This window comes from Anomalospiza imberbis, chromosome 3, assembly GCF_031753505.1.
Source record: "Anomalospiza imberbis isolate Cuckoo-Finch-1a 21T00152 chromosome 3, ASM3175350v1, whole genome shotgun sequence".
NCBI lineage: Eukaryota > Metazoa > Chordata > Aves > Passeriformes > Viduidae > Anomalospiza > Anomalospiza imberbis.
Window position 1 is genome coordinate 70,199,832 of NC_089683.1, and position 22,916 is coordinate 70,222,747.

Genomic DNA, 22,916 nt, shown 5'->3' on the forward strand with positions numbered 1-22,916 from the left:
TGGAGGGAAATGGTGGAGAAAGGGGCAAACTCAAGAGTAGCCTGGAAGCTGCCGCTGTGGAGTGTTTGTGTAGTTAGTTTTCTCAGAGTCCTTGATTTAGATGAGCAGAGTTCCTGAGCCAAAGTGTTTTAAGAAAGCAGTCAAAGATTGAGTCTTTGATATCCCCAGTGGAACAGTAGTCTGCACAAAGGTCTTAGAGTTATGCCAAAATTTTATCTTAATGTTAGCATAGTAACAAATGACTCTGAAAAATTTTGTTTTGACTGTTGGTAAAATAACATTTAAAATCCAAACTGCCTTTGTTTTTTTTAGAAATGAAAAAGATTGTCTGATAGCAGTTATTGTCTGTTACATCCTTTAAGCAGCATATTTCACAAAGCTTGTTGATAACGATTTTGTACTATTGAATAATTTAAAGTTTCCTGCTTAAATGTGACAGTAAGTGGATGCTGACCTTCATGCTCTCTAACATTACCCGTGGCATGACTGAAGGGCTTTACTAGCCCTGTTACAGCTTAAGAAATGCCCATCTGAACAAAAATCCTGTGCTGTGCCATGAAATCTGATGGGTTTAGTTTCTGCCTTTGTCAGCAATGCAAGTTCAGACGGCACTGAGCTCTGTTGCAGAAAATCCTTCCTTTCAGAAACAGAAGGGAGGAGGGTAGGATTTTGCTACTAATCCTGCCCTTTGCTGTGACACTGCAAAGAAATGAGTATTAAACTGCAGGGAATGTTGAAGTGCTGGCCAAAGCTGCGGGTCAGCCTGTTTGGGTATGAGTGGATAAGCAGGTATATGCAAACATATTGCTGTGCTAATGTAGGCACTGGGCCTCCCCTGACAGCTCATCTTTGTTGGCTGAACTCTCATGGGCTTTTAATGTCTTCTAGCATTATAAATAGCCACATTTGGTATAAAAATAGACTCTCTCCTTGTTTTGCAGCCTTACCTTTTCCTGTGATGGCCATCACCTGTTCACAGCTAACAGTGATGGGAATGTCATCGCCTGGTGCCGCAAGGACCAGCAGCGCTTGAAGCTGCCCATGTTCTACTCCTTCCTCAGCAGCTACGCAGCTGGGTGACGGCGGGGCCTGCTGCTAACTCATGTCTCTGATGCACTTTAATCCCAATAGGCTATAGGAGCTCTTATTTAACTGGACTTTGAAGTACTTTGAATGTCTCTAGAATGACTGAATAGCTGGGTTTTTTAAAAAGAGCAGCCTAAGGTGGTTGTAAGATTGCATATGTGCATGCACAAACTTGAAGCATATCCAGGTCAGCAGGAATGTCTGGTCATATTATCCAATGCCAGCAAAGTGACTAAGGAATGCTCAATGCTGCAATATAAAACACCAACAGTATTTTTTTAATTACTTCTTGGACAGAAGTATTTAAAAAAATTGATTATGCTTATTCCCCCTCTTAGTATGTAAAATATCAGCAGCATCAAGTTCTGTAAATATCTGTGTCAAATGTCAGCATATGTATATCTCATTAGTTGAGTGTGGTATGGTTAGCTCTGGGATAAGCAATCAAAAACTTAAAAATCAACGACCACTTAAAATTGCTTTTTTTGAGAAGCAAAGAACTTAGTAGGTGCTTTTTGCACCATCTTATGGTATTGTAATGCTAAAAATAGAATTTCTGCTATCTTTATATTTGTAATTTTTGCCATCTTCTCTGTTACTGTAATAGTCTTTGCAACAGACAACAATGACAGATTTGTCTTAGTGATGGGTAGGCACCTCATGGCATCATGAAACAGTGGTTAGATCACAATGCAGTGTGAACTCCCTAACTTTGTGATAGTTGGCTATCGCAGTTCTGTGGCAGAACATCTATTACGTACACACACAGCTTATCTTCCAGAGCTCTAAAAAGAGGTGTTAAAGAAGGAACAGATGTGCTCCTGTTCTAGTGTCATTGAGGTTCAATACACTGTAAGATGTTTGAATCTAACTGCTTGAATAATCAATGTTCATTAGCACCAGATGATTTGGAAGGGTTTACACAGATATACACTGTGCAAATTTGTTGTGTATTCCTGGGGGCTGTTTTATGAGAGGGGAAAAATAAGCCTCTATTGTGAACGGCTTAACAAATTTGAAATCTTAGGCCACATGACAAATTAGTATTTCAGTTGATGGATTTGAAGACCTCTAAACCTGGCACCATGACAGAGTGCCTACTAGTAATGCGAATGGTAAAGCAAGAATGTGACACAAGTCTGATGTAGTTACATTTTCCTTTTAAATTGCTTTGCTTTTTTTATCACTGACTTGTTCCTACTATTGCCATTCAAACCGCTGTGTCTTCTCATGTTTAAGGCTCATCTGCTTTCAGAACACTTTACATGAAATTGTCAGGTTGTGACGAAGGTGACACACATACACACACAAGCAGTCTTTACACTTATTTTGAAAATTCCAGGTAGTCTTCAGAAACTCTGGAGATTTCCCGGTTGACAAACTTTTCAAACTAGAAAAACTTAAGAAAAATGTTCTCATAGTTCGTGACACAAAGGCTCATTGTTGGTTCAATTAAGCAAGTGGCTGCATACTGTATGGATTGAGTTTTAAACTGCATATTATTGTAGCAGTATTGTATGGGATGGCTTTAGTCATATTTTTCTGTCTGAATGTTAATGTAAGGTCCAAGTACCAGCTGAAAAGCTTCCTGGCTCATGTTGATGTCATGTGCTTTAAGAGGAAAAAAAGACAAACATTGTGGTTTTGGGGTGCTTTTGTGCTCCCTGTTTTGGGCTGTTGCTCACAAAGGCTTATTTTTTTATAAAGTAGAATTCCACTTGTTACAAACCAATATGCAAAACTGCTGGCCTTGTAAAGAGTGCAATATTATATATTTTTATGTAAAAGTAAAACTGATTTTTGAAGTAAGGAATATTTATTCAGCTTAATATTCTGGAACTATTAAAATAACATTGCAATAGGGTCTGTGCATGATGTACTTAAATTTCCTGTAAATGTCACATTCCACACTGTATTTGTATATACACTGTCACATTGTTGGGTAATAAAAAGATCTTTGTATCAAACCATTTTGAGATGATTAGTGTTTTTGGCTTAGTTGCAACTTTCTTCTTTTAGGGAATCTTTCACGCCTTGCTCCAGATCAGTTTCTGCTGATTCCCTTGTCTCTCATATTTGAAAAATCATGAAGTGGGCAAGTTCCATTTATGGACTGCATCCTGTGTCTGTGAAACTGAAGGTGGTGAGTGTAAGATGGGAAGTGGGAAACTCTAGGTATATCACTTTGCACTTGTGTGCATGTGCAAAATGTCCTTCCTTCTCATAGGATGCATGACTAGAATTTGGATGAAATGATGTCTCTCAAAACAGAGACATTCCCCTTCCTTCCATCTGCCTTCTCACTGTGAAAACCTGTCTGAGCAGCAAAGGCAGAAAAGCAACTTCTTTTGGGATTCTCAGAAAGATGGGTCGAAATTGGAAGACTGGGATCTTGGGGAGCCATCTGACAGGATGTGAGGCTCTTTCTGCTGGAAGCCAGGGTTGGGAAAGGTTCATGGGGCAAGGACTGTCTACCTCATTGCAGGATTCTGTGGTAAATCCAGACCTTTATGCTCTGATAGTGGAGAGACATAGTGAGAAAAGGAAGGGGAGGCAATAGCTGGATATTCACTTGTGGTGAGGAGAGGGAATCTCCAACCCATTACTGAAAGGGAACCCTGAACTTAAAGATCCACTGCTTAGACAAACCCATGACAATGAACAGAAGGAAGAAAAAAACCTGAACTGAAATAAGCAACAATATAATAATAATAGTAAAAAATAACAATGGAGCAGTGGGAGAAATATGACCTGGCTTGCTACTAACAAACTTTTAGTTTACCTTTTAATTTCTTCATGCCTTCTTTTGCTTAAAGCTATATTGGTTTTTTTTCCTTGCATATGAAAATGGAAGTTACACTTCCATATGCTGCTACTCTATCAGAAAAGCAATCCAACAATTACTATTTAAAAGCTCTGCTTGCCTTGAAAAATAATCACTGGAATATTTAAGCCCCTATAAGTACAGACACCTTTTTTTACTTTACTGCTGTATTAAGTTACAAACTACTGACAAGTGACTGCTGTTTGGAGATTTATTTGCCATTACTGCTCTGGAGTGGGGTCAGAAGGACATTGATTTTTGCATCAGAGTTTCTGTAATAGGTTCTGTTGTGTATTTCATACTTTTTAAAAAAAGATTAAAAATGAAATGTGGCTGCTCTGATAGCTCTGATAGACTCTTGAACTATTCTGGAGTACACAGGAGAAGGTAGTTGAGTAAAACAGGAGCTTGCTTACTGTTTCCAGCTTTGAGCTAGCAATGCCAGGGAAAAAAAAATTAAATCCTTATTCTCTAATGCAATTGACTGAAGCCTGTGTAATACTCATTAGGGCCAAGTTTATGTAATTTCAAGGAATAGAAATTTGTGCTAGCTGTATGGGTATTGCTTTCAGAACCTGTAAGGGCGACTCCTGGTTTTAGTGGAAGGTTGAGTTTATAGATTTAAAAGAAGGCAATTTAAAAGAAATACCTGCGTAATATATGATGAAAACATGTTTTTAAAACAGCCATTTCCCACGTTTATATTTTAGCTTAACTCAAAATTGTTAGAATCCAGTGGTAAAAATATTCTGATGACAATGGCCTCATGATCAGAGCTATCTATGTGCTTTTTGTCTAATAGCATGTAAATCCTTTGTGTACGAAATGGGGCCTTTTGTAGATTGATGTGGTTGAACATGAATGAAGGAGAAGCAGCACAGGCCAGTGAAGTTTCCATCAGTTTCTGGAACTCTAGTTATGGGAAGCTTATGAACTTACCTAATTATATTTAGTGATGTTTACCTTCTTCCTGTTGCATCTCCTTCTGCCAAGCCACTACCCCAAAAGCCATTGACTCCATCTCAGAAGAGGCTGCCCTTGCTCCAAAGCACCTTTAGAAATAGGACTCTTCCTTGTTCTCCTCCACATAGGAAACAAATGTTACTTGGAAATTCTGCTCCATTATGATGGAATGAGAAAATGTGCTGAAGACGGGTAGGAGAAAACATACATCCCTCCAGAGGGAGCAGCTCTCTTACTGGGGAAGAAAATTAATGAGACTCTGGTGATCCTGCCAGCAGGTTATTGCAGCTGACAAAATTTTCAGTTAAAGATGTTAATTGGCACTTTTAAATGCTGCTGAGCCATACAGCTTTTATAGGGAGAACCATATAAAAATTGATCTATGAATCAGAATTGTTTTCTTCTGACATGCTAGCCCTGACAAGGTGAGTCTAAGCAGCCCCCTTCCCACAGCAGTTCTATTCCTCATAGCAGGCTTTTTACATCATCCTTCTGTTGTTTGGTGTGAGGGCAGGACAGGCACTGTGGGCTCTCACCCCAAACCCCAGTGCCATTTGGGCTTTGCTGTTTGAAGTACAGCGCTGCAGGCTGGGGGCAGAGTGGCTGGAAAGTGGCCCAGTGGAAAAGTACCTGGAGGTGCTGGTTGGCACCCAGCTGAACATGAGCCAGCTGTGCACAGGTGGCCAAGAAGGCCAATGGCATCCTGGCCTGGATCAGCAACAGTGTGGCCAGCAGGACCAGGGCAGTGACTGTACTGTGCACAGCGCCCTGAGTATTCTGCGTTCAGTTTTGGGCCCCTCCGTTCAGGAAGGATGCTGAGGTGTTGGAGCATGTCCAGATAAGGGTAATTAACTTGGGAAGGGAACTCGGGTCCTGTGAGGAGTGGCTGCAGGAGCTGGTGCTGTTTAGCCTGGGGAAAAAGAAACTCGGGAGACCTTAGCTAGCAAGGAAAGGAGGCCGTAGCCAGGTGGGGGCCGGTCTCTTCTTCCAGATCACAAGTGACAGGATGAGAGGGAATGGCCTCAAGCCGTGCCAGAGGAGGTTCAGTTTCGACAGCAGGAGGAATTTCTTCACTTAAATGTTGATTAAACTTTGTAATAGATTGCTCAGGGACGTGCTGGAGTCGCTGTTCCCGCATGTGTTTAAAGGAAGAGTGGATATGGCACTTATCACCATGGTCTAGTTGAGAGAGCGGTGTTCGATCAAAGGTTGGACTCGATGATCTCAGAGGTCTTTTCCAACCTAATTGATTTTGTTTCTGTGCTCTGTGATTCTCTTTGAGAATGATCATGGAATGCTACATGGATGATCGCTTGATCCCTAGCCCCTGCTGGAGCCGGGGCAGGAGGCAGCTGCAGCAGGAATCAGGAGGGACAGAGGCAGGCGGAGGTGAGGGCGGTGGCACCGGGGGCCGCGGCCGCCCCGCCCCGCCGCGCCATGTGCCACCGCCGGGCTGCCCGCAGCCTCCGCGCCCGCACGGGGAGGGAGGGACGGCGGGAGGGAGTGCCCGGGGGCCCGGGCGGGAGAAGGTGCCGGGAGGGGCGCCCAGCGCTGGGCGGGTCGGGGTTTCCGTGCGGGGCTTTCGCCGGCGCGGCGGTCGGCGCTGGTGTCCTGGGAAACCCTTGGCCGCTCCGCCCGGCATCCCGGTGTTCCCGTGGGCTGCTGCGGAGAGGCAACGGCCGGAGTTTCCCGGTTATCCGCAGGAGTCTGCGTCGGGCTTTGGTCGGCACCGGCGGGGAGCATCCTTCTCCGGAGAACCCGCCCCGAGCCCAGGTATCCCGCGGGCGGCGGGGAGGGGGTCTCTTCCCGGCGTGCTCCTTCCTCCTCCGTCAGCTGCCTGGGGCGAAGGCTCAAGGAAGCGGCCGCTTTTCCTGCTGGCTGTTCCTCGCGGAGGAACAGCTCCCGCTGCCCGGCTGCTGCTGGCGGTAATCGTTGATACGTGGTGCTGGGAGCTGCTGCACAGCAGAGCCATTAGGGCAGTGCAGTGAGACAGAAAACTCGGAATAACAACTTAAAAAACGCTTCTGCCCTGCAGGTGATGCAGTGCCGAGCTTCCAGGATAAGGTCTCCCTTCATTGTAGGTTGCAATTCAGTTCAAATTCGTTTTAAGCGGCGTTTAATGGGAATAATCAAAATTTCCTGGGTATTTCTTTGAAGGCTCACAGCTGTCTTTCAAAATTAGCTAAAGAGGTAAAACAGTAGCCAGGACAAATCTTTCAACCTCAGACTTTTCAAATCTCTACTGGTTTGCTGGGCTATATGTTCACATAACCTGTATGCTGATGATAAATAATATTGCACAAAAAGATTGTCCTTGGGAAATATCACATTAGTTCAGCCATTGTTTCCTCTGATTTTTTAATGTTGAGAAGCAAGATGATATTTTTGAGTAAAAATTTGGGTATGATGGCAAGAATCTTTGGAACTTGACTTGGACTGGATGTGATACGTTAGACAAGAACTGAGCTGTTGGAGTTTCGCTGATTTGCAGTTACATGAGGAGAAGTTATTTTCAAAGTCACCACGTTGATGGTATGAAAATTGCATTTTTTCCTTGTCGTGAACAATAGTTCTTGCCTTTAATCTAATCATTTCTGCTTGTACTACTAAGCTTCTCCTTAGGAGATGGAGTGAAAAGCTCCAGTAGTAATTTTCTTGTATTTCTTTGTGCAGCCATGAGATAGAGAAAGAAAAGGATTCCTTACCCTCCCTCTCTCTTTACAGAGCTACATCAGTTGCTGTAAATCTTAGAGTGAGAACTGAGATAGCAGGGGAAGTTGGGTTTTTTCCTATTTCTTTTTTTTTTTTTTTCTTTTAATTTCATTGGTAGACCAGTTTGGCATCGAACAGCTGTGAGGCTGTAAATTTTGCTGTTTATGTTCCTGCAAGTGGATAATGAAATGTGGCGCAATTTAGGATGTGATTTGCAGGTCATTATCCAGGGATGAGTCCCACTAATGTCACTGGGACTTAGTTGAATGATTGATTGGGTTAACTTTCCTATTGGGCTGTGTGGTCCAAAAAGTACGGAGCTTGTGTGGAAGGTGTTCTTTGGAGCTGTCAGCCCCAGGTTTTCTAAGCTAGTAATTTCAGTTCCATCACTTTAGATTAAGGCAGCAATTTGGTTTAGGCCTTTTTAGATTGAATTCCAGAGGTCACTTTTATGGTATGGCATTGTAAGCTTGTACTTGGAGCTAGAGGGGGGTGGGGGAATCGCAGCTTTTCATCCGTTTCTTGTAGAAATCTATCTTGAAGAGCTTGAAAATTCAATTTTGCTTCTATGTTACTCAAGTTTTTAGACTTTTTCTGTATTTTACTAACAAGTATTTATAATGTTTAGTAAGTGAAGGTTGCACTCCTTACCCCAATGCAGCATCAAGCTATACCTGCAAATTTTTATGCAGCTTTCTGCATTATAATAAGATAAATTTGCCTTTGAAATGCTGTTGGGTATAATCATTCATTGTAAAAACAAAAAAGGAAAAGCTGCACTTCACAAGCATTTTTAGGAGCCTGGGAAATTAAGAACTTTGGCACACATGAGTTACATGCACCCAGAAAAAGGACAAGGTAAGGTAAACAAAACAAAATGCCAGAAAATGCAGCTGGCTGGGAGGCTGTTGCTGCGCAGCTTTCAGGAGTGATGCTTTAGTAAAGGGCTGTCTGGTGTGGGGTGCCAGTCAGCAGAAACTGTTTGGCTAAAAAAAGCTGTGTAGCTGCTGTCACAGTTCTTCATTAGGCCAGCCGGTGTTCCCCTAAAAGAAAAGAATCAATAGAGACCAGGTCACTGAACTCAGTGTGCTGCACAAAAACACGCTGGATAAATGAGCTCCCTATAATCCAGGTCTGCTGGCTGCAGCAGTAACATGAAGGCTGCTCGTTAGCACAGTTACTGTAACTACAGTGACTATCGGGGCCTGTGTGTGCCTGTATTGATCCAAGGTAAAAACAGCCAGGAATGAGCAGTAGCAAACCCAGCTGAGAATTTCTGGTTCCAGGTGTCTTAGGTAATTCAAATGATGGGGAGAAGTTATTCCTTTTAAACATCAAAAGCGATGTGGTCAGAAGGTCAAGGGAGGTGATTCTGTCCCTCTACTCAGCACTGCATCCACACTGCATCCAGCTCTGGGGTCCCCTGCACGGCAAGGACATGGACCTGTTGGAGCCAGTCCAGGAGAGGGACTCCAGGAGAGGGACACCAGGACATCAGGGGGCTGGAGCACCTCTCCGGTGAGGAATATCTGAAAGAGTTGGAATTGTTCATCCGAGGGAAGCAAAGGCTCCAGGGAGACCTTCCTGCATCCTTTCAGTAATTAAAAGAGGCTTAAAAGAAAAACTGGGACAGAATTTTTAGCAGGGCCAGCTGTGAAAGGATGCAGAGTAATGGTTTTAAACTAAAAGAGGGCTGATTCAGATCAGATATAAGGGAAAAACTTTACCATGAGTGTGGCGAAACACGGTAACAGGTTATCCAGAGAAGTGGTGGACTCCCCATTCCTGGAAACATTCCAGGTCAGCTTGGATAAGGCCCTGAGCAACTTGATATAGTAGATGATGTTCCTGCTCATTGCAGGAACATTGCATTGCCTTGAACCAGGTGATCTTTAAAAGTGCCTTCCAACATAAACCATTCTATGATCCTGTAGACTGGTCACCCAGGTACAATATAAAGATAAATGTGCCTTCCTGTGGGACTACAGGCCTAGAGAATACTTGGGCAGTTTAAGAGGAGTCATCTTAAGAGAAAGGATCGGATCCATTTGTCAGGCGCAGCCTCAGATGAAACACACCCTGCGAGAGATGTTTGAGGGAGAGGCTTCCCCATTCCAGGGGATGGGTGTGTAACAGATTCTCTTGTAATTAAAATTACTGTTCTCTCCAGATCTTTATTCCTAAGTAACAATTTTATTTCATTAAAGAATATTAAGCTTAAGGTTATTATCATAGGTTCTAAGGAGAACAGAATCAAGTGTCATACAAAGTTTTGTCTGCACAGGGATCTTTATCACAGCCTGGTTTGAAAGTGGTTACAATTCGCATTGTCAACATCACACCATATGTAATAGGGCCTTAAATGATGCACAGGTATGTACAGTGTTTGCAGAGAGTGAGAGAAGGTAGAGGTATATGTAGCTTGGTATGTGAGGAGAAGTCAGTCTCACAAAGTTATGGAACCATACCTGTCTGTAAAAAATTAAATGCTTAAATGGATGCTAAACACTTCCAGAAATATAGTAGTTAAATATTTAAATGTATGTAAAGGCCAAGGTTGGAGCAGGATTTGGAACAGAACAAATGTTTGTGCTTCAGAGTATAAACAAACCTCTTGCTGGGGATAAGTGGAAATTTTCTCCCGTGTCTGAAATGCCTAGTGCCAGACTTTTTTTGTTTTGTTTTAAAGTTCTTTTTTTTAATGGTTGTTTTTTGATACTGTGAAATGCTTTACTAGTCAATATATATTTTTTCTTGTTTTAAATTTTCCTATTTGGTGTTTCAGAATATAGGTAAGGATATATTATCTTTGTGGCATTGCTTTAGAAACATGGTTTGAACTTTTAGAAGCATTTTTATGCTTAATAGCCTTTTCAAAATTCTCCTATGGACTTAACTCAATCCTTATTCTGTAAATGCTTTAACAGTGGCTGGAAGTACTATGAACACTGTTCTTGCCAACTTTGTTGTAGCTAGTGACAGTTCAAATTGTCTAACTCTAATGCTTATAGCTTTTACAGTATGAGTGAGTGAATTGCCAAAAAAGTGTGGGAGATGTGGAATTCTCTGGGCTGTTCAAGGAGTTGCAGTTGCTTAATTCAGTTTAATTTAAATGTATGTGGCAAATGTAGAAAGGCCTCTGACTTGATTTTGCTTTGACATTTTTGACTTTGTGATCATTAGTAAGGTAGATGGGGAGATGATAAAATTTAAATTATTCACTCTTGTGGGGGTATCATTTTGTAAACAAAACTAAATATTTTTATTCTAATTTTTATAGAGAGGTTGATACTTAACAGTGAGGAGGTTGAGTCGAACAAAAATTCCAGAGATGAGCTGTAATTGAGAGCCTTCTCCTTTTGTGAATGTCTTGTATCCTTTCTGCTATTTGACTTTCCACTGCAAGTCAAAACACATCTCAAAATGGATTGGAGGCTGTGGCTTGGTTGTGGATTTTCATACAGTACATGGCATTTTATGCAAAGCCAGTTCCTCCACATGTATTTAGTCCTGTGCCTTGTAAGGAATATGAGTTAAAAAATTGTAAACAAAGATGAAGACAAAAAACCTGCTGTGTTCTGACACGATTTTATTTCATCAGAGCACGCAAGGGGGAAACTTGTGTTCCATTCAAATGACACACGTATATGCAGAAAACCTGTTCTTTGTCTTGGCATATGTTAAAGCTCTTGTTTTGTTTGGCAAAATTAATATATTCTAAAGTATCATTTCCCTGCCTTGACTTATACTAGACCTGAAAGGAAAAGATTCTGTTGTTTCTTCAAATTAGTGTTGAGCATAGCTCACCATGGTATTTGTATTACACCGCCCTGTTTTACAGCACAGGTTACAGATTTTTAGGAGCAGTTGGTTTCATATCAGGCTGTGAGAAGAAGCAACTGTCTTTGCCTTGTCTCTGAGCATTTGTGTTTTGCAAAATCAAAGTAGTTTAAAAATTATTCCTCCATTCTTCCTGTACTATGGATTGTGTACTTCTCTTGAGTCCAACAGGGGCATTGTACATACAGGTTTGTTTACAAGAGCATTTCAGGTGTCCTACTTTATTTCCTGTTTGTATCTTACACCCCAGTGACTGGATCAGGTAAGCTATCAAGAATCAAGAAGGGAAATTTGTGTGGTTCTAGGTGTTTGCTTCTTATCCAGAAATAAGCTGGAAGTATTCATTTTGAAGGGCCTGAGCCTAAAATTGCTTTGGCAGCAGTGCAAAATTCCTCCTTGCGTGTTTTTTTGGCTGGTTTTTTTTTTTGGTTTTTTTTTTTTTTTCCCTGTGTTCCATCTGCCTCTGTGTCCTTTGCATCCTCCTGAACTTTGTATTGGTTTCTGAGGCTTGGTGCCAGATCAATCTGGCTGCAGGTAGCCCTTGTGGTAAGGACCACAGGGGAATGTTGCCTGATTGAAACCTCAGCATCAGTGTTACTAGGTAGTACAGCTAGACTGGGATCTGTTTAGGTCATCTGTAACCCATCATCTTTCCATGTGGCCTTAGTCCAACCTCCAGTGACTTCAAAACAGTGACTGTTTCTTGTGCTGGGCTAGCGCTGCATAGAGGTGTCAGCACAAGGGAGTCTAACATGCAGACCACCTCTCGCATAAATATTTTAAGTTAGTCAGGGTCTGAATGTGGAGGTCTCGACTCATTTGGTTACAGTGCTGAGGACTGCTGGATATTGAGCTGATTTAATCCCTCAGGGAGAAGCAATGCAACAGAACCAAATGCTACCATACCTCACCTAGATGTTCCTTCCCAAGAGCTGCAGGTCTCTTAAAAATAAAGCATTCCTATCCTGTATAGCATACTGTATTGGGTTTAGTCATCTTTAGACTTTGCTGGGGTGTCTAAGAAAAAAGTTGCATTATTTCATCTTAATCTGTTACCTCATTTCTAAACTTCTTTTATCGATAGTCAGAATTCTGACTTATTCTCTATCTTAAAATTTCTTTCTGATGCTTGGTGAGAGTGGTGTGGCATTAATTTCCACTGCACACATTTCTGAGCTTATTTTGATGTTTCTAGGTGTAACTGGGGCATGGAGCCAAACTGTGCAATGCCTGCAAAGTCTGTTTGTGAACAGCTGTTCTGCGTTGGCAACGTGAACCAGGGCAACCATTTTCATGCTGAAGTCATGGTCATGTGCTCTGCATTTGTGTGTCATTTGCAGGATTCAGGCGGAATGCTGATGATCGAGGATGCAAATATGTAATGCAATAAAGTGCCATGGAGCAAGAGAACAGAAATAAATGGTGTCTGCTTTGTATTCGTGACCAACAGCCTGGCAGTGTGGATGTGGTGGGCAAGGGTTGGTTAGAGTTCAGATAACTGTTCTCTCAGTGATTGCTGCATTTGCTACCTGTTCTTTAAATGGTCTCAACTTCATCTCTTCCAGGAAAAACAAAATGAAGGAACTAGTGTCAAACAGTACAACCAGTATTTCTCAAGCCAGGAAAGCTGTGGAGCAATTAAAAATGGAAGCATACATGGATAGAATAAAGGTAAACTTAGACTTATTGTTGACGTTTTGAATTCACTGACTAGTTTGTGGAACAGCATGCCCTTAATAATGCAGAAATCAAGAATCTGTGTTGAGCAATAAAACAATATTCAGTACTGTGAGCGAGTTACATACCGACTGGTGGGTTCTAGTGAAGCAATTTCCAAAGTCTGGCTTCAAGTCTGCTTCTGTGTGAGTGTCCATTCCATTTGTCAAAAGCGGTATTTTGTGAAATGCTTAAAGTCAGCTGGCAGGTGCACAGGTGCTCTTCTTTGTCACCTGTAGCTGAATTTAAGTGCAGCTCTGGGTTCTTGATTTTTCTCCTTTAAGAATTGGAATAAGTCTTTAAGATCTTGCAAAAAATTTTAATAATGATGAGACAAGCTGAATTGCCTTGCTTTGTTTGGTTTTAGTGCAGACGTCATTGCACAAAAAACATGTATGATTGCAGTGTGCAGTTATGATTCTTCACACTCGATAACATGTTGTATGTGAAGATTTGGTTTCATCATGCCTCTTGTGGATTAAATATTGTCATTAAAGGCACTATTAAACAGAGGTTTTCAGTTTTTTTAACCAAAAAATCCTGTGGATTATTCTTGCATGTCATTCTGCTTTCCACTAGGCTAAAATTTTGTGAAATATCAAGCACCTAGAAGCTAAAAATGCCATAGAACTTTTAAAGAAAGCAATGCTCATTTATTTTGTTCTCTTCCCCTGAAAATAGGGAATCATTATTTCGATAAAAAATTCAGTCTCTACAAGAAAGTTTTTAGTCTTTTAGTCTTTACATCTTTAAAAAGTAATGCATCAAAATTACACAGTTCTCTACAAACAACTGTAACTGAGTTGCTACAAACTGTAACAGATTATTAAGTCAGTAGGACAATTTAGAAATGTTGTACATTAAAATCTTCATGTAGTCTTAACTCAGGCTGTTTGTCCATCCATCCTGTGTACTGAAAGTCTGCATGTAGTCATCGTGGGGACAGTAGTATATATTTATGATTTTTAATATAGTTTCAGATCACAAACTCACCAGCTGAAAAAGTAATATTTATAATTCAGAAATATTAGTGCAATTCACATGAGTGGACAGTCTTGCTCGTATGAAAAATAAATTTCAGTCACTCTGTTTTGTGGCAGTTTTTAGCGATATCTTGAAAGACCGTTGAATTTGCAAAAGTAGTTCCTCTATTTCATAGCGTGTCACAAATTCATCACATATCCTGTTCACAGGGATAGGTGTTTGCTTCCTGCAGTAAAAGAAGGTCTGCCTTGGTTAGTCCCAGCTCGGGTCATACTGCAGCTGCATGAACAGAACGGACAAGGGAGGGTGTGGGTGGCAGAGGAAAGGGTTGGAAAAATACGGCCCAGTTAATTGGCATTTGAGGTTGTTGATACTTAGTAGATTGCCTTAATCTTGCTTCTGTATATGCAGTGGTAACTGTCATGTCCCACATCATTAGGACAGTTTTGCAAATAGCTTCACTAGTTAGGTATATAACATTTTTAATTACACATGCAAGAAAGACATAGCTGCAAGAAAGACATAGGGTTTTTTTTTACAGTCAGTTTAATTAAAATGAACACAGTTATTAGCAAATGTGGCAGATCTAAAAAACAGGCAGCTTGAAAGTGCAATTATTTTACTTTTTGAAGCAGCCTGGGACCAAACACACACCAAAGAAAATCTGGCATGTTTCAGAATTATGAGGGTTCCTATACTAACATAAAACAAATATAACTTTTCAAAATGCCTTAATTTCTAGAATTTCTTTGAACAAGCATATGAGGGATTGTGAGAAGTGGTTGATGGGCTTTTTATTCCTTCAAAATCTGCTTGGCTTTTTAATCTTGAATCAGTTAAATGTGTGTTTCAGCACAGTCAAATTTTACCAAGAGATTTTCCAGTGGTTTCAATAGGAGATTTTAAGTTCTCAGATCATTACTGTAAAGGTAGACAAATGAATTTACTTCGTTTTTTCTGGTGTTTTGCATCTGATTAAACTAGTTAGACATTTAACAAAAGATCAGGGCTTTCCAAATAATTTAATTTAATTTAATCCTCTTTTGCAAATAGCTATAGCCAAGTTGTTATTGCCAGAATAGGCAAGACCACATTGCTAACATGGAAGAGGAGTCTGTGTTATTGACTGGGAAAATCAGAAGTTCCAGTTTATTTTCTCCTACAGAGACACTTTGTTTCCAATGCACAGTAGCTGTTGTAACCAGCAAGAGTTGAGTCCACTCAATTAAAATGTAGTTAAAAGTATGTTGATAGTTGCTGACTTCCCACAGTGTTCTGGATTTTTCAACTCATAAGTCCTATTACGTCCTCTAGCCAGTCAGAGCACCAAAGCAGTGCTGTGTTCTGAGGTTCCGCAAAGACAACTTGCTGCTGAGGTGTGAAAGAAGCAGGACAACTCGAAAGAGGAGGATGGAGATACTGGTGTGTTGATCAGTAGTTGGAAGGAGGATTACTGTGGGTTTTTTTGTAAACCATAGGAATGCCAGAAGGATCATAATTGAACCTGTCTTACCTGGCAAAGGAACAGCTAGAGTTATAATGGAGAAGTAAGTAGGAAGCTGGAAATGCAGATTCCAAGCTAGGAAATACCCAAGTAAATCAGGTGAACAGTGGCCTCGTGACTTGTAGAATAATGTGTCTTCTAAAGATGCTAGCAGTAAAATTGAGAAAGCAAAGTTAGTATTGGTGTTTATCAGAGCTGTCCTCAGAATAAAGTTCTGCCTAATTTTCTCTTTGCAAGCAGAAAAGCAAGAGAGCTCTGACATTTAAGACCCTTGGCACATCAGTTATCATTCCATTTTCTTTTTCCTAAGGAAGATAGGAAGTATTCCTAACTGGTTCTCAATAGTGTTAGGAGATGAACAGTGAGAATGCCAATAAATGTGTGTGAATCTCTTTATTTTAGATGTAAAGGATAAGCAGAGTGGGTGTTGTAGCAAGGATGGTAATTAGTCACAATCCATGACAAGGCAGAAGACATTGTAATTGCAGCATTTTGCCCTGTCACTGAAGCTTATAATTATTAGCGCAGCTAACAGGATGTCCTAACTCTGGCAGTTTTTATCACCTCTGCTATTCTGAAATATAATGATAAAATTTCACAGTCCTCCTGAGACTAATTCTTTAAAGCATCAGGATTGAGTGATTTGTTGGATTTTTTTTCTCCTTTTGTTAATTTGATAACCAGTGTGTTTTCTGCAAGAGTAAAAGTAATTCTACAAAATGTGAGATCAGTGTGATACCTACATACTCCATCTTTTAATCCATACACCTTAAAAGATTTTTTAAAAATGAGATGTTAACTTTCTGATAGAATTCATCAATCAAACTGGAGACTGATTTTTTTCTTTAGCCACTTCTGCAATGTGTATAAATTACTTAGAATTTGCAGACCAAGCCGTATTGCGTAGGAAAGCTGACATGATAAATGTGTTAGCTTCATTTGAATATTCAAATCACATGCATTTATTTTAATTCTTAGGAAAAGCTATTTTGAAGCTGTAGAGCAACGTCCAGCTACAAATAACGCCTTAAATCTACGATAGATTGGGCTCCACTTAACTCCTTCCATGGCACAACGGGACGATCAGCACATCAATGTGGGTGCTGCCTGTGCCAAAGCAGCCCTCCCTGCTGGAGCCTTGGTGCCGTGCTCAGTGCACAGGCCTTCCACTACTGCTCTTCCCAATAATGACACTGAGCAGGAAATGTGCTGGAGGCAATATTGTATTTTGCTGTTTTTTGGGCCACAGGTCTGACTTTGGCAATGCTGCTCACAGCCGCAGGAACTCGTGTTTTCATTGCTCCTGGACTGTGAGCAGCTCATTTAACTCCCTGTTGTGAATGGTCATTATTCCACTGTGCAGGCCTAAGTTACTCTGCTTTTAGTGAAGAAACGGTTATAATTCACTTTTTTTTTATGACAGCTGTAATCCCAGTGGGAGGATTTTTCCTCTCAAAACCTTTTATTTGTTTAAAAGATGAAGATATATGGCCTAGTGCAGGTTTAGTTTGTGACAATGATCATGGTCCTCAGTTTCTTGTTGCAGGCTGGTTTTTAAATAAATCATACTATGGTTTGTTTAAAAGCAAACTAAAATGTGACTTAAACAGCATGACATTGAAGGAAGGGTTTCTCTTCACAGAAATGGGTGATGGGGCATTGGAGTGGAGTGCTCAGGGAGGTGGTGGAGTTGCCATCCCTGGAGTTAAGAAAAGAGTGGATGTGGCACCAAGTGCCATGGTCCAGTTGGCAAGGTGGCATTAGGTCAAAGGCTGGACTTGATAATTTCAAAGGTCTTTTCCAGCACAGGTGATTCTGTGAATGTGTTACTCTGCTTCACAACATTCCTACCAGCATTGCAGGACAAGTTAGATACAGAAATGTATGTTGTGCTTTTACTAGTGAAACATCCTTTTTTTTTTTTTTTGTTATATCATATCAAAGCACAGCAATACGTAGAGAAACAGGAAATTATATTATTGGGTTTCTCCCGTCTAAGAATGTGGTCTGAAATTGTACTTCTCTTCTATTGAATGAAAAGCAATATACTTGGGCTGATGTTGCTTATCCATGCATGAAACTAACAAGATAATTACAGGAAAATCATTACAATCCTTTGTACTTTGAAGTCTGTAACTTTCAACACATTTTTGTTTTACCTGCTTCTTTTTGAGAAGCACTGGTCCTTGTGAATCTCTTCTGAGTTTTTCAGTTTTCTGTTTCACCTGTGCCCAGCAGCCTTCTGTTCATATGTGGTGTCTCTGTCACCCTTTTTTCTTGCAGGCCAATTCAAACACAAACCAATTTTAAATAACCTTAACACTCTTATTTCCTCATTAGGGGGATAGTGTATATTGGGGTGCCAACCACAGGTTCTCCATGGTTTAAAGATTCTACAAAGATATATGGAATTTAAAAATAAAGAAAATAAAGAAATAAAGTCTGTAACTGTCTTCAGAAGTTCATTCAAATTTCATGCAAATTATGATTCAATACCCATTGACTTCATGGATCTAATCTGAAGCGACTATGGGCTGGGTTCATGCCAAAACAAGCAGGGCGTGGGGAAGCTTAAAGCTAACATTGGTGACACACCTGCTAGAAAAATGCCAGAAATGCAATTTATTTCTTCTCTTCACTCTAGTTGTGCAAACATGCTGACCTCAGTGTTTGATGGGGGACAAGCTGTCATGGTGCTCAGAGAAAAGACTTCTTTATAAAGACTCCAGAATTCATTTTCTCAACTATCAGAATATTGAAAACCCAATAATTCATCAAAGCAAAGAGATACAGATAGCTGTGAATATCTTACTGACTGATCAGAACAAAAAAAACTTGTATATACTTTCTAAATTCTTGAAAAAATAAATGAGTCACTGGCCTACTGCCACCAATATTCTTATGGCACAAAACTGCAAAAATTACAAGGTTTAATATTTCATTTTTCATTTAATGCAAAATAGCTTGCATTGCAAATATTCAACACACTGCTACATTTTTGTATGTATTTGTATTTTTATAGACTTTTCAGTAAGCATAAACCCATGTTCTGAATTTGGTGACTTGAGAATTATTTATTTTAGAACTATAAAAATATTAAGTTAAAAAATATTAAGGTAGTGCTCAAGTTTAAATAAATGCTGTAAATAAAGGTCTACTTATAGTAATATACTAATCAAAAGACATTAGTCTTGCTTCATTGAAAAGAGCCGTATTTAGCTTAAATACTATGACACATGTTGTTCAAATTTTGTTCCTGATTTATTATTTATTTTTAATCCCATGGTCATGTGCCTAAAGAACTTTTTATTTTGCAACCAGAGAAGCAAAAGGTAGAGAGAGAGCGTGTGTGAAAAACCTTAAAACCAATGAATGGGAGTAAGAGCTGAAGCAGGTTTCTCTACAGAAACAGACACTTCAAGGAGAATCCTTATTGCTTCTGGGTGGTTAACATATAAATGTTTTAATGACTGTGTGCTCCTGACCTCCTTCTGATGGAGAGGAACAGCTCCACGTGGATGATATCAATCAATATGTTGATGTCACTATGTCACTATGTTAGATAAAATGTATGGAAGGATTACTAGGCCTAGAAAGAGCAAATTAAGAGATGTGTCCAATATTTAAAGGATAAAGCAATCTACTCCCTGTTTCATGATAGCTTCCATTATCATTTGTTCTATGAAAAACATTTATGCAATTCAGACTGGTTCAGAATTAAGTGTTACAGTAGCTCTCTCTTCTCTTCTATTAGGTATCCAAGGCTGCAGCAGATTTATTGGCATATTGTGATGCACACATTGGAGAAGATCCCCTTATTATTCCTGTACCTGCATCTGAAAATCCCTTTAGGGAGAAGAAACTCTTTTGTACTATCCTTTGAGTCAGTTTTCAATTAAAAATGTCATCTGCTAAAACTTGGTATCAGTGTTGCATGCTTTTAGCAATTTTTCTTCAGATGTCAATACTTAGCCCAAAACTACAATATTTTTGGAAAGTAGTGCAATTTTGGCTAAAAAAAACCCCTAAAATTAAAAAAAAAAGAAAAATTCAAGGTAATGGTTATCTTTCAGAGCAATGTACAAGTTTAATTTCAGTTCTTCATAAATACTCTTAAGGTCTTAGTGAAAATACCAAGTACAGTATCAAATTGTAGATATCTTTGCTAGTAATAGATTTTTCTGGGATCTAAATGAGTCATATCAATTCTTGAAGCTATTTTTAACATTCTTATTTTCTCTGGAAGGTGAATTCAATTCAATTGCCTTTACAAATTTCTATCTAAAGAGAGTAGTGTGACCTTTTCCTCAAGTAGCACTATTGAGGAAAAAAATCCCAGTGATTTACAGTGTTTAGAATGATTGGTCTTATACAGTAAGTGGTGTCTATAAATATGTTTTCTGAAGACTGTAAGAAACTTGACTACAAAAACAATCCTAGTAAAGTGCCATTGTAGCTATGAGCAGAATGGAGATGTATAGTCACACATCAGGATTACATCAATAAAAATGTAGAAAAATGTGGTTGCTTGTATCTTATTTTGAATGATAATGATTTAAATTATTTAGAAAGTAAACGGAACTGTGAAATAAGTGTTCCTGAGGGTTTTAGTGGGGAGTGTAAAACTGCCCTGAACAGCACAGGGAGGGGGAATTACATTTTCTGAGCAGCCCTCTACATGCCTTTGCCCACAAGAGTAGGACTTTATGGGGATGGAGAGTAATGGTAAATAAATGTTGTTCTAGGATATGCAGCGAGACCACTGTGCTGTTGACAGTCACTATGTTTGTACATTTTGTGGCCACAGATTAGTTAAGTTGTCAGCAAGTAATTTCTGGAGGTTCTGGAATGTTTTTTTGTTTCGACTTAAAAGTGCAGTGAGAGGAAAAGAATGAGGTGTGAAACAAGACTGCCTTCTTCATGATGTAAAATTAAACTCATACAAGGCACCTGATCGAAGCAACTGTTACTTTAGAGATTTTTTTGTTGTTGTTCTTTTCCTTATTAAAAAAACTGAAAGCTCTTTTTCAATCAGGTGCATTAGGACAGTTGTCTCACTGCAGTACCTGATATGTACAGTGTATCAGCCATCCCCATAAGGCAGGAGACAATTTCGTTGGAGAACTGCACCAGTCTGAGCTGAGACACTGAACAGCCACCCATAAGACATCAAGCTTCCTCCCTTCCTCTGCACATACTTGTATTCCAGAAACATCTTAAATACCTGCAAGGCAAAAAACTAGCTGAGGAATTGAGGGCCTTGGGTATTCTTAAATGCTGAATTAAGATGCTGAAAAGGGCTCCTTGGTGAACAAAGCCATGCGCATTTCCCCCAAAGTGCATGTACCTTCTCCAGCTTATTTTTAGCAGTTTCCATCGATGTCTGTTGTACTGTTTTGTGCAGTGGAAATACAAGATGTCTGCTTTGTACAGGTTTTGTTTTCTTTGTCGTTCAGCTTGGATAATGGGCCTCTCCCAACTTGGGTTCAGCTACTAGTCTGGACACAGGGACAGGGGGCTTTGGACGGTGCTTCTGCTGCTGGCAGAACTCACCTCATGTCTCACATGCACTATTATTGTAAAAACCCCTACATAACAGTATTCCTTTTAACCTATAGGCTTTTGAGATGTCTTTCATTCAAAGATTTGGTTTTTGACCTGGGCAGCTGAAGACATCAGTATCTTAGCAGGTGTGACATACCTATGCTGAAAAATATTGAAGTATTTTGAACAGGTAGGCTCATCCTTGGTTCCTATTTCAAAGTTTTCAGCTTAAGAATCCCATTCCTAACTTTTAAGAAAATATTTCTTAATGTATGGTGTGTTTTTATTTTGAGGGTAGAGAAATAGGGTTTAGCTAACTGAGTAGCTGTTTTATTAACAGTGAAATTAAAAAAGGCTTTCTGAAAATATTTATTTAAAAAGAGCAACAAAATGCTTAATAAGGTTCTTTAGGGAATCCTTCCTACAGCATACATGATTTAGTAACTGCTCTGATCACCATGGCAACATTTTCATTTGTCCTTCCGCATGTATGGTTTTAACTGGAACAGCATGGGAGGAGAATATAGGGCATACAGCTTTATTCTCAAAGGCTTTGTAACAACTTGCATTTGTGGCTCATCATTAGCATTCCCATCTAAAATAACAAAATTGCCACAGGTTAGTACAGTATTGCAAACAGTTTGCTTTCTGTTTCTAATTGGGGTGAGTGTCTGATATCCTGAGATTGAAACATTTCAGTGCTTTTGAGAGTCTCTGGTTATAAGAAATGCATTTGCAAAAAATCCAGAATTATTATTCACAAGGCGGAGAATGTATTTCTTTTGATCTTCAGGTTTTTTCTCCAAAATCTTTCTTCAAGGAGTTGTGAATGTGTTGGAGTTACGTTTTAAATAGCTGGTTCCCATGTTTGTGGTTTCTTTCATCAATTCATAAACTTCATTAGGTTAAAAAAAATAAAATGTATCTACTAAGATGATTTCATGCTTCTAATTTATAAAAAAATAAATACATGGAATTTATTTGGGAGAGTTCCCAATAGATTGGTGGTAAATTGTAATGTCTCAGTAGCACATGTGGGACTGGCTGTTTTGCCTCTATGAGATTAATCTCTTTGGTTTACTTTGAATTTAATATGCTACCATTTCAATCCTAAAAACTATTTTCCTCCTCTCTATTATATACTAAATTCCCCTTCTTTGCTTCCTATATCATGTATTAAATTAGTAGCAGGGTGCTTGGCTAGTGCTGATAGGCAAACTTTTTAAGCTAACCTGTATGAAATTATGGCCAAAGGAGGAGAAAAATATGGAGGAAAGTTTAAAGTAAGCTATTCTACATCACACCATAGGTTAAAATAAATACAATCTTTGTTGTCAGTGGCACTAAAGTAAATGATTATTCATAAGTGTTGTAACCAGGCATTTTTTGCGGTGACTTACAGCAGGATCAGCTCCAACAGAAAGAAAGAACACTTTGGGAACAACAGTCTGTAAAGGTGCATATTAAAGTCTAAACTTCAATAAGGCAGTAATTTATCCAGTTGGATTTCTGATATCAAAGGAGTAACAAAATATGTGCTTTGAGAGGACCTGATTATACAGTTTTTCCTATCTCTTCATTATATAAGGATAAAAAAGCTGTATACATAATTTTCCAAGAAAATGCCATAATTATGGCTGTCCTTTGCATCAGAATATGGATTTGTTTCTTCAAAGAGACTAAAGAAAACTTGGGGGAGGAGTGGTTCCTAGGAAATACAGGCTTCTTTTACTGAAAACTAAT

The 22,916-nt window shown here is 39.6% G+C and overlaps 2 protein-coding genes across 7 annotated transcripts in view; both read left to right on the top strand.

Moving 5' to 3' along the window:
- Positions 1 to 3,056, top strand: part of LYST (lysosomal trafficking regulator) — a 77,340-nt gene extending 74,284 nt beyond the window's left edge. For all 3 annotated transcript variants that reach the window (XM_068185025.1, XM_068185026.1, XM_068185027.1), the window contains one exon: positions 942 to 3,056. In XM_068185025.1, the coding sequence (XP_068041126.1) occupies positions 942 to 1,080 (139 nt within the window). In that variant the 3' untranslated portion in view covers positions 1,081 to 3,056. The remainder of the gene's footprint in view (positions 1 to 941) is intronic.
- Positions 3,057 to 6,417: 3,361 nt separating this feature from the next.
- GNG4 (G protein subunit gamma 4) lies at positions 6,418 to 20,152 on the top strand. 4 transcript variants are annotated; one of them, XM_068185031.1, is made up of 3 exons: positions 6,418 to 6,646; positions 12,991 to 13,096; positions 19,384 to 20,152. In XM_068185031.1, exons 2-3 carry the CDS (start codon positions 13,001 to 13,003, stop codon positions 19,510 to 19,512), a joined length of 225 nt encoding a protein of 74 aa, XP_068041132.1. In that variant the 5' UTR covers positions 6,418 to 6,646; positions 12,991 to 13,000; the 3' UTR covers positions 19,513 to 20,152. The 4 variants fall into 4 exon arrangements, with proteins under 4 accessions (XP_068041132.1, XP_068041129.1, XP_068041130.1 ...); XM_068185028.1 differs by lacking the exon at positions 6,418 to 6,646 and adding an exon at positions 12,473 to 12,803; XM_068185029.1 differs by lacking the exon at positions 6,418 to 6,646 and adding an exon at positions 12,683 to 12,847.
- The last annotated feature ends 2,764 nt before the right edge of the window (positions 20,153 to 22,916 follow it).